General features: G+C 50.3%; 1 protein-coding gene across 1 annotated transcript in view; it reads left to right on the forward strand.

Moving 5' to 3' along the window:
- LOC146780109 (uncharacterized) overlaps positions 1 to 12,375 on the forward strand; it is a 72,229-nt gene that overhangs the window by 11,019 nt on the left and 48,835 nt on the right. The window contains exon 2 of the mRNA XM_085638021.1: positions 6,462 to 11,285. Coding sequence (XP_085494147.1) covers positions 6,462 to 11,285 — 4,824 coding nt within the window. The remainder of the gene's footprint in view (positions 1 to 6,461; positions 11,286 to 12,375) is intronic.

Consider the following 12,375-nt stretch of genomic DNA (forward strand, 5'->3'; position numbering starts at 1 on the left):
TAATACGTAATTACCCGAGGTCCAATAGCTACCTTTATCGGGTTCCCTTGTTACATATACTGAAACATGCAGGGCAGGCAATAGTGTAGAGTAAGGGAAACAAGCGTTGTCAAACTCAATAGGTCTGGCTTCAATGTTCTACCACAGGCAAACACAGGTATGCACAAATGTTGTTGCAGGATTTGGCACTTTAAAGAACACCTATTATTGAAGTAGATGAAAAGACGTTGGCTCAAATAATGCACTGAAGTTAAATAATGAGTAAGCCTGGGCAGAGTTCACGGAGTTCCGCTATGCGGATCTCCACAAAGTGACAAAGAAACTGTGCCGCATTACACGGAGTTCAGCGAGCGGTGGAGTGCGTTAGGGTCATGACGTTCAGGGTGTTTTTAAGCATGGGGTGTTTGTCCCGCACTGTAAAATCATCACAAATAGCACCATGCTCAGTGCAAAAGAGGGCAGCTTTCTTTCAGCTGCTTGAGTATATTTTCTACTCGAGCGGCAGCTTTCTCGACGCAAACGGAAAGTTTCTCAACCCGAGTGGTCACGACCTGTTGCAACAATTCGCATTGAGACATCTGACCACCCGCGTTGAAAAATCCCACCAGGAGGTTGATTTTCCTCACTCGTGCTCGCCAACTAGACCTAGGCGAGAGTGAGCAAGGAACAATGTCATCCGGAGGTGGATTTTCCTCGCTCATGCTCGCCAACTTGACATTGACGAGTGTGAGAGAGGAAAAAAACTCCGCTCCGATTTGCGGAGCGGAGTTTTGGGGAACTTTGCGTGCTCTGCGGAGCGCAGAGCGCAGAAAACTCCGCGAATGGAGCAGAGTTCACCGCCTAGGGTTAATAATAAGTTAAAGCAGAGAGCTTATTATCAACTCATGCTTCAGGGAACATGCCATGTAGGCCCATGATAACATATATACCATTGTTTCAAGATGGGTTGAGGTCTGCCTGCAATGACATTAAGGACCAGATTCTGAATGGTGTCACGCAACACAGCGCGTTACCCAAAGAGGCTGCAGTGAGTTGTGTGACAGGGAGAGAGCAGTGCCATATTCACAGAGATATGGCACTCTCCTCTCCTCTCCCAAGTGCTGGTGCTGATTTCAGCTTCCATGTGCCAGGCACACACCTTAACTCCATAGTGCTAGAGTGCGTGCCTGTGACTAGCATAGGTTTTGTTCAGGAAGGGTACCCTTCCTGTACAAAATACTATGACTAGACATGTTTAAAACCTTTAACAAAGAGGCTGCGCTGCATTGCATGACAGGGAGACAGCAGGAGGGCGCCATATTCACAGAGGTATGGCACTCCCCTCTCCCAAGCACCGGCGCTAATTTCAGCTCCATGTGTCAGGCACACACCTTAGTGCCATAGTGCTTGAGTGTGTGCCTGAGTCTAGCATAGGTTTTGTACACAAAAGGTATCCTTCCTATATAAAATACTATGCCTAGACATTTTTAAAACCTTTTCCTACTCTGTACGTGTGCTGCAAAGTAGGAAAAGAAAAGAGAAATAAAAACATTTCTCCTTTTAACACCTGCTTTCCAGCGGAGTTACTTTTTGACGCTAAACCCTGTCTACTAATGTTAGTAGACAGGGTTTACCATCAAAAAGCATGGGTGGTTGCATGGGAACTCCTATGTACCCCCATGTACCGCCTCCTTAATGCTAAGTAATGCAAAGCAGCGTTTCATGTTGCTTTGAGTTACTTTTCTGTACAAACTAATGCTAATACCAATTAGTGTTGGTTTGTTAATCCCCAAATAGGTTTAACATTGGGTTAGCTAACCTGACGCTAAATCTTTGTGAATCTAGGCCTAAATCTCACACTTGCAGTTCTCTCATGTGAAAGAAAACATCTTGGGTATACATGGAGCACTGAGCTCACTTTTGTTCACTTCATGGATAATCTCATCGAGGAGGAGAATTTTCGTTTTAGAGTTGAGAAATGGGAGTATTTCAGACATGTGCAAACCTTTCACAAAGGTGCATCACTGTAAGTAATGTCTGGATGTCCCTTTTGCGTCACACACAAGTGCTTGCAGTAACAGGCTAAAGTAGGCATCCCTAGGTAATAGAAACACCATCAAACCCTTAATGAATTAATAAATGACTCTATTCAACATGTTAAAAAATACACTTCATCTGTTTGAAACTGCTGGAAGTTTAAAAAAGTTGGACACAAGTCCTTGCAGAAGCAGGTTGCAGTACCTTAGCAATTACCAGAGATCTCACAGAAACCCCCAATTAAAACAAACACCTCTGCCCCCTGAATTTGGGAATTTCTGAGAATTATGAACAGAGCAGACCACTTGAATGTCTTTTTTAAAAAAAATCATACAGAACAAAGGAAAACAACTTGACTGGCTTTTGATAACTCCGACTATAGTGAGTGCTTGGTTTTAATAGACATATTTGCAAACTCACTTTTCCTAGTTTATTCACTTTTGCATTCTTTCCATGGGTTAAATAAATATTCCAACTTTACTTAATTAAGGTTATAGTTAATATCATTATTATTAGTGGGTCTCCTCCTGTCTGTCTCAATGTAGCTGCTGAAGACAATCTAATATATGTAGATGTTATCAGTCGTTCATACTTAGTCAGTGCCTTTCTTATAAATATTAAACAGCTCTTTATCCTTTCAATCCAATGCAAGCGCAAAACGTGAGGCTGGAAGTCGCGATATGACATATTCATGGATGTTTCTGCAAGATCCCTCTGAGGGACTCTTTGTTTGCATATCATCCATGTTAATTGTAATCTGAAAGTGTGAACACCTATGAAATTCTGTGGGCAGATCTATATTGTGGAGGACACATAGATCAAGAAAAGGTTGAAGGGGGCTGACCCCAGGGCTCTTTCTGTGATATTTTTGTGTCTCTGATTTGAAATGTGTTGATGACTTGAGCTCAAGTGTGCAGCTATTATACACTCAGTAGCTAATATTCAAAGTAGGGCAAATGGTAGCTACACCTCAGTCATATTTCATCACAAATCACTAAGGGGCATATTATCAAGAAACAGCGTTAAAATTATCACCGCTTTAGCGGCAGAAAACTGCAGCTAAAGCGGCGATAATGGGCTTGATAATATGCCCTGGAGAATTCCCATAGAAGCCCATGTTCTCGTGTGAACATGGGCTTCTATTGGAATTCTCTGCGGCATATTGTCAAGCCCATTATCGCCGCTTTAGCGCCGTGCTTGATAATATGCCCCTAAGCTATTAGTCTATCCTCTATCCAGAGTGTCTAGAATGCTGGAAGCCATCTAACTATGTGTATTATCTCACTAAACTTGTGTTATATCAAACCATGCATAGTTTCCCTGCGTACCTTATGTTGTTATTGAGTGGGCAGTTGGAGTGCAGCCATTCAGCATCCCCCCTCTGCAAATGGACTGTTTGTCTAACCCAGTCTCTGCACCACTACCTTTTATTCCTTTGTCTTAAAGGATGTCTCAAAGAGCAAGGAGGGGTTACTTATGCTCGGCTCCTGCTCCGCTACAAAAATGTACAAGCAATGACTGGATACAGAAGTATCTAAAAGCTGCAGAAGCTAATGCTACTTTTTTCCTTCCAAGACAGAACTCTACAAGGCCATCTTTCTTTGCAGCTACAGTTACAACATGTTTAGTAGAGAATTATAAAGTTTTCCTTCACTGTGCGCTTCGTTTGAATAATGTCAGGAAACATGGTGGGCCAGATTTACCAAGGGCTTGCATTGTCCTTCATGCCGCATGTTGTCACAGCACAAGTTCTTAAATGGGAGTTACAAAATCTTGTGTGACTTTTTAAAGAAATGTAATGCATCACAGCAGCTCATTCTGCATTGCATTTTGTTGTGGTAGGCATTCCACGGGTGGAGTATGGGAGCTCCTGTGCATCCACCCATGAAATCTGAAGAAATCACAGATTTACTAAGGCAGGAAGTCTGGAATTGAGCCAAAATGGTGCGCCCACCACAGCGAGGCATAACAAGGAGAAATATCTTTATTTCGATTCATAATTTCCTTTTTCCAAATGTGCTGAAGTCTGCAGCACACATAGGAAGAGGAATACGCCTCTAAGGATTGTTTTTGTGAAGTAAAGCACACCTTCCTGCACAAAATCAACCCTGCTTGTAATGCAGGCACCCCGCATGATGATGCAGAGGTGCCTGAATTGGTGCTAGGCCGCACGCAGTGCACCGATGCTAGGAGGGACCAGAAGTGCACCATATCTTTGCAGAAATGCTCTCTCTGTTTTACGCAACGCAGTGCAGCAAGTTCTCTTTCTGTGTTGCGTTGCTTGAAATCTTAGTACTATCGGGCCTGGAGTTACTAAATAGAAAATAAAGATGGCCAGACTTACGAATGCACTGCATTTCCCTCGCATGTCCCATGTTGTTGCACGGCAGCACAGGTCCTTAAATTGAATTTACAAAGCCTTGTGTGGCTTTGTAAAGAAATGTAATACAATGTAGTGGCTCGAGCTGCATCGCATTTCGTTGTAGTAGGCTTTACATCCACTCACTGAATCTGACGTAATCCCAGATTTAGTAAAGGTAGGAAGCCTAGAATTGAGCCAAAAGTGTGCGCCTGGCACAGAGAGCCGTAACAAGGAGAAATATCTTTATTTTGCCTCGTTATTTCCTCTTTCCATATGTGCTGCATTCTGCAGCTCACATAGAAAGAGGAATACGTGTCTTAGAATTGTTTTTGTGCAGGAAGGTACCACATTCCTGTGCTTAACAATACTGCCCGTAACACAGGCACACTTGGACCATGAAAGCATGCCTGCATTGGTGCTAGGTAGCACACAGTGTGCCAGCACTAGCAGGGGACAGAAGGGCACCATTTCCTAGTAGATATGGCACATATCTTCTCTCTCTGTTTCACAAACAGGGCTTTCCCTTGCTCCTTTGCATTGCCTGACAAGTTGGTAAATCTGGTCCGAAGTTTTAAAAGAGAAAATACAGCGATCAACCAAACATTTGTTAGCATTTCCATTGAAATAGTTAGCCAGCTATTTAGGCCTTCTGCCGATTACACACATTCCCTAATTTTAAATGCAATCATATTCCCATCCATTCAGGTCTATTTTATATGTATTATCCATTATTATTAAACAAAAGCCGTGGCACACATGAAAAGTGACCCTCTCCTCATGCAAACTCATCATACTGTTGCACACATTAAATTACCATATCCAAGGGTGCATACAAAGCTCCATACATCTATAATGCAAGTTATTATCAACCAATGCCTGATGAAAGCAGGCCTATCAATGTGTGAATGATGCTTACAACAATCAGTGGCTGATTACCTTTTCCTCTCCACTTCTGTATGATATCTTTGAGTAGACCCTAGCCCGGGCTAAACAGCAGGGACCCTTAGGTGAATTTTTCACACAGGATTAGATGTCACAGCCTCACACCTACTGCCCACGCACTGGGAAGTGGTCCCAACCCGCCTGTTCAGCAATTATCAAAATGGGATGGGCAGTTGATTCTAGTGTACTGTACCTGAGCTTGCCTACACTGAAACATAACCCATGTAGACCAGTGCTTAATTTGAGCTAGTGCCTGAAGATGGGGCCAGTTTTGGGGACCAGCACTTATTTATGTTTAACAGATTTTGATCCAAAGCAAGAGATAGAAAAACACAAACAGTGGAAAGAATGAGGAAAACATCACATGGGGGAAAGAGATTTAAAAAGGTATCTGCAAGAGTGAGATAAAGAGGCCAGGAGTGTCAGACGGAGTATTAAATAGGCTTGAGGTGGAATCAAGACTATGCAGCCCGGGGATTCAACACCGTGACCTTTCAAAGCGCCTGCAATCGGCTTCTGAGCAAAACTTTGGGGCTCACAACTTATTCTTTTTTAAATTAAACATTGACATAAACTAACCTTGGGTATCCAGAACCACACCTTTAAATGACACCCTTCTCGTCAGTTATTTGCCCAGACCACTGCTAGTCCTTACTAGACTGGTAGACACCGCCTTGATCCTTTCCCCAAAAAATTTAAAAAGCCACAATGGCAAATTCCAAAGTTGCCACCACACTGGGACTCCATGGCGTCTTTTCTTACCTCAGTGGTTGTAATATCCATGCCCTCCCTATGAAAGCACTCTGGCGCACTCTGCACAGTCATGAAGCAAAATAGAAAAAGCTCCCCAGTGTTTTTCGATCAAATTCAACAACAAACAGCACAGACTCATGCTGCTCCCATGGACTTATTTTGCCGCTTCTTTCTTTAGGTCTGCCAATATTTACTCAGTAACAGCACCCTAAAAGAGATTTTTATGTCACCTGAATATAGATATATTAATATATGTTTAACTAGCATGCATTTCTTTTAAAGGGGCCCATCATACCCTTCCCCACGGCTTGGGGGGGCAGATTGGATAAACCTTCCTCTCTGTTCAAGTGATGTAACTAACCATGTTATTTTTTGTCTCTTTTAACAGAGAGTCCATGCATTTGCCCGACCACAAAGACCGAGAGTGCAACCATCACTGACAGCGAGACAGCTTTAACCACGGGGATTAAGACTTCAGCTACCACGGAGAGGGTGACCACTACAACCACGGAGATTCGGGGCACAACTTTCACGGGGACTCCTTGCATTTGTACCACTTCCTCTATAGAGAGTAGAACTACAGGGAGCAAACCCACCAGCTTTCCAGTGAGTGAGACATCAGCTCTCACAGACCACCAAACAACTCAGTCCACTAGTGAAAGCACCAATAATGACAACAGTGCTTCTACAGATCCCACTAGCAGCACCACCAGTGAGAGCACCATTACTGAAGACAGTGCCACCAGTGAAAGCACCATTAGTGCTAACAGTGCCAGCACAAAGCCCCCCACCAGCAGCACCACCACCAGTGAAAGCACTGTTACTGACAGCACTGCTATCACAAAGCCCACCAGTGAGGGTACCGTTACTGACAGCACTACCATTACCGAGCCCACCACCATCAGCCCCAGTGAGGGCACCACCACTGACAGCACTGCCCTTACCGAGCCCACCACCATCGGCCCCAGTGAGGGCACCACCACTGACAGCACTGCCGTTACGGAGCCCACCACCATCGGCCCCAGTGAGGGCACCACCAGTGACAGCACTGCCATTACCGAGCCCACCACCATCAGCCCCAGTGAGGGCACCACCACTGACAGCACTGCCCTTACCGAGCCCACCACCATCAGCCCCAGTGAGGGCACCATCACTGACAGCACTGCCGTTACGGAGCCCACCACCATCGGCCCCAGTGAGGGCACCACCAGTGACAGCACTGCCATTACCGAGCCCACCACCATCAGCCCCAGTGAGGGCACCACCACTGACAGCACTGCCATTACCGAGCCCACCACCATCGCCACCAGTGAGGGCACCACCACTGATAGCACTGCCATTACCGAGCCCACCACCATCGGCCCCAGTGAGGGCACCACCACTGACAGCACTGCCATTACCAAGGTCACCACCATCGGCCCCAGTGAGGGCACCACCACTGACAGTACCGAGCTCACCACCATCGGCCCCAGTGAGGGCACCACCACTGACAGCACTGCCGTTACCGAGCCCACCACCATCGGCCCCAGTGAGGGCACCACCACTGACAGCACTGCCATTACCGAGCCCACCACCATCGGCCCCAGTGAGGGCACCACCACTGACAGCACTGCCATTACCGAGCCCACCACCATCAGCCCCAGTGAGGGCACCACCACTGACAGCACTGCCATTACCGAGCCCACCACCATCGCCACCAGTGAGAGCACCACCACTGACAGTACCGAGCTCACCACCATCGGCCCCAGTGAGGGCACAACCACTGACAGCACTGCCATTACCGAGCCCACCACCATCGGCCCCAGTGAGGGCACCACCACTGACAGCACTGCCGTTACCGAGCCCACCACCATCGGCCCCAGTGAGGGCACCACTACTGACAGCACTGCTGTTACCGAGCCCACCACCATCGGCCCCAGTGAGGGCACCACCACTGACAGCACTGCCGTTACCGAGCCCACCACCATCGGCCCCAGTGAGGGCACCACCACTGACAGCACTGCCGTTACGGAGCCCACCACCATCGGCCCCAGTGAAGGCACCACCACTGACAGCACTGCCATTACCGAGCCCACCACCATCGGCCCCAGTGAGGGCACCACCACTGACAGCACTGCCATTACCAAGCCCACCACCATCGGCCCCAGTGAGGGCACCACCACTGACAGCACTGCCATTACCGAGCCCACCACCATCGGCCCCAGTGAGGGCACCACCACTGACAGCACTGCCGTTACCGAGCCCACCACCATCGGCCCCAGTGAGGGCACCACCACTGACAGCACTGCCGTTACCGAGCCCACCACCATCGGCCCCAGTGAGGGCACCGCCACTGACAGCACTGCCATTACCGTGCTCACCACCATCGGCCCCAGTGAGGGCACCACCACTGATAGCACTGCCATTACCGAGCCCACCACCATCGGCCCCAGTGAGGGCACCATCACTGACAGTACAGCCGTTACGGAGCCCACCACCTTCGGCACCAGTACTGCCATTACCGAGCCCACCACAATCAGCACCAGTGAGGGCACCACTACTGACAGCACTGCCATTACCGAGCCCACCACCATCGGCCCCAGTGAGGGCACTACCACTGACAGCACTGCCATTACGGAGCCCACCACCATCGGCACCAGTGAGGGCACCACCACTGACAGCACTGCCATTACAGAGCCCACCACCATCGGCCCCAGTGAGGGCACCACCACTGACAGCACTGCCATTACCGAGCCCACCACCATCGGCCCCAGTGAGGGCACCACCACTGACAGCACTGCCATTACCGAGCCCACCACCATCGGCCCCAGTGAGGGCACCACCACTGACAGCACTGCCATTACGGAGCCCACCACCATCGGCACTAGTGAAGGCACCATTACTGACAGCACTGCCGTTACCGAGCCCACCACCATCGGCCCCAGTGAGGGCACCACCACTGACAGCACTGCCGTTACCGAACCCACCACCATCGGCCCCAGTGAGGGCACCCCCACTGACAGCACTGCCGTTACGCAGCCCACCACCATCAGCCCCAGTGAGGGCACCACCACTGACAGCACTGCCATTACCGAGCCCACCACAATCAGCACCAGTGAGGGCACCACCGCTGACAGCACTGCCATTACCAAGCCCACCACCATCGGCCCCAGTGAGGGCACCACCACTGACAGCACTGCCATTACGGAGCCCACCACCATCGGCCCCAGTGAAGGCACCACTACTGACAGCACTGCCATTACCCAGCCCACCACCATCGGCCCCAGTACTGCTGTTACAGAGCCCACCACTATCGGCCCCAATGAGGGCACCACTACTGACAGCACTGCCATTACCAAGCCCACCCCCATCAGCCCCAGTGAGGGCACCACCACTGACAGCACTGCCATTACAGAGCCCACCACCATCGGCCCCAGTGAGGGCACCACTACTGACAGCACTGACAGCACTGCCATTACGAAGCCCACCACCATCGGCACCAGTGAGGGCACCACTACTGACAGCACTGCCATTACCAAGCTCACCACCATCGGCCCCAGTGAGGGCACCACCACTGACAGTACCGAGCTCACCACCATCGGCCCCAGTGAGGGCACCACTACTGACAACACTGCCGTTACGGAGCCCACCACCTTCGGCACCAGTACTGCCATTACCGAGCCCACCACCATCGGCCTCAGTGAGGGCACCACCACTGACAGCACTGCAATTACCGAGCCCACAACCATCGGCCCCAGTGAGGGTTCGACCACTGACAGCACTGCCATTACCGAGCCCACCACCATCGGCCCCAGTGAGGGCACCATTACTGACAGCACTGCCGTTACGGAGCCCACCACCTTCGGCACCATTACTGCCATTACCGAGCCCACCACAATCAGCACCAGTGACGGCACCACTACTGACAGCACTGCCATTACTGGGCCCACCACCATCGGCCCCAGTGAGGGCACCACCACTGACAGCACTGCCATTACTGAGCCCACCACCATCAGCACTAGTGAGGGCACCATTACTGACAGCACTGCCGTTACCGAGCCCACCACCATCGGCCCCAGTGAGGGCACCACCACTGACAGCACTACCGTTACTGAGCCCACCACCATCGGCCCCAGTGTGAGCGTCGTTACTGACAGCACTACCAGTATGAAGCCCACTACCGTCAGCCCCAGTAAGAGCACCATTAGTGACAGCACAACCAGTACGAAGCCCACCACCGTCAACACCAGTAAGAGCACCATTAGTGACACCACAGCAAGTGCGAAACCCACCACCGTCAGCACCAGTAAGAGCACCATTAGTGACACCACAGCCAGTACGAAGCCCACCACCGTCAGCACCAGTACGAGCCCCGTTACTGACACCACAGCCAGTACGAAGCCCACCACCATCAGCACCAGTAAGAGCCCCGTTACTGACAGCACAGCCAGTACGAAGCCCACCACCGTCAGCACCAGTAAGAGCACCGTTACTGACAGCACAGCCAGTACGAAGCCCACCACCGTCAGCACCAGTAAGAGCCCCGTTACTGACAGCACAGCCAGTACGAAGCCCACCACTGTCAGAACCAGTAAGAGCACCGTTACTGACAGCACAGCCAGTACGAAGCCCACCACCGTCAGCACCAGTAAGAGCACCGTTAGTGACACCACAGCCAGTACGAAGCCCACCACCGTCAGCACCAGTAAGAGCACCGTTAGTGACACCACAGCCAGTACGAAGCCCACCACCGTCAGCACCAGTAAGAGCCCCGTTACTGACACCACAGACAGTACGAAGCCCACCACCGTCAGCACCGTCAGCACCAGTAAGAGCACCGTTAGGGACACCACAGCCAGTACGAAGCCCACCACCGTCAGCACCAGTAAGAGCACCGTTAGTGACACCACAGCCAGTACGAAGCCCACCACCGTCAGCACCAGTAAGAGCCCCGTTACTGACACCACAGCCAGTACGAAGCCCACCACCGTCAGCACCAGTAAGAGCACTGTTACTGACAGCACAGCCAGTATGAAGCCCACCACCGTCAGCACCAGTAAGAGCACCGTTAGTGACAGCACAGCCAGTACGAAGCCCACCACTGTCAGCACCAGTAAGAGTACCGTTAGTGACAGCACAGCCAGTACGAAGCCCACCGACAGCAGCACTACTGCCAGAGTCACGTCAGCCAGCACTTCTAAAACGACTTCTGCTACCACTTCTTCTCCACAAGGTACCTGCTGTAAATTGTTAATATAAGTATACTTATCAGGGAAAAGAGTGTGCGAAATGTCCAGAAATCCTCCTCTGTGAGGATCCTGAGCCCTTCTTCACACAGCCTCCTAGAAGAAGAATGAAAGCAAAAGAGGTGCCCACGTCATAAAAGTGTACACAAATGTGTCTGCAAAATTGGTTCCAAGTGCATCCCATTGCTGAAAACTGGTGCTAAGCATGTGGCATCAGGGGTCTCTAATACGGGCGGGGGGGGGGGGGGCCTTACCTCTCCTTCTAGAAGGTTCTATGCTCACCACGAGTAGAGATGCTGTGACAGGAAGTGAGCGAGTCCTTGAAAGAGATTGCCAAGGAGGGGCGTACTCGGTTCTTTCTGCCTTGGGTTTTGCTGTCTAAAGGAGGTGGATGGCCAAGGGAAAGTGCCAAACTAGAAAGAAGTCATTCTCGTGCGCTATGACGTGTATGCTTGTGCGCTATGACGTGTGTGCAGTTCACGCACTAGAGGAGTTACTGACTTGAATGCCATACTGCGTGTTTTTTGGTAAATCCAGCGCACCGCTTCCTTCACAGAGTGACAGTACTGCACATTCATGGAGTGAGAGCACTCAGGGGCAGATTTACAAGCCCCTTGCAACAGTTTTACCCACCGTTGCGTCACTTTTGTGACGAAGAAGCGGCGTAAACAATGCGCCACTATGTAACATATTTACAACGTGACGCATCTAGTGAGATGCGTCACGTTGTAAACCCATGCGCTACATTATACTTGCGTCAGGTGTAATGTGTGCAGGGTGGGCGTTCCGTCACAAGGAACCTCCGTAAAAGTGATGCAGGGAAATCTACAAGATTTCACTGAGTCACTTTTACGTCCCAGCTGCGTCAAATCCTTGCGCCTGCTTGAAACAGGCTTAAGGAGTGACGCAGCATATAAGGTATAGGGCACCCCTGAGCAGTGCTGGAGTTGGGTTGCGCTTGCGACACAACTCCAGCACTGTGTCACCCTTACGGTGACAGATGCGTCACGCATCTGTTTATCCTTGTGCCATGGTGCGCTGCATTGTAAATGCGGCGCATCCATGGTGGCGCAAGGC

The sequence above is a fragment of the Triturus cristatus genome, chromosome 12, assembly GCF_964204655.1.
Source record: "Triturus cristatus chromosome 12, aTriCri1.1, whole genome shotgun sequence".
Lineage (NCBI taxonomy): Eukaryota > Metazoa > Chordata > Amphibia > Caudata > Salamandridae > Triturus > Triturus cristatus.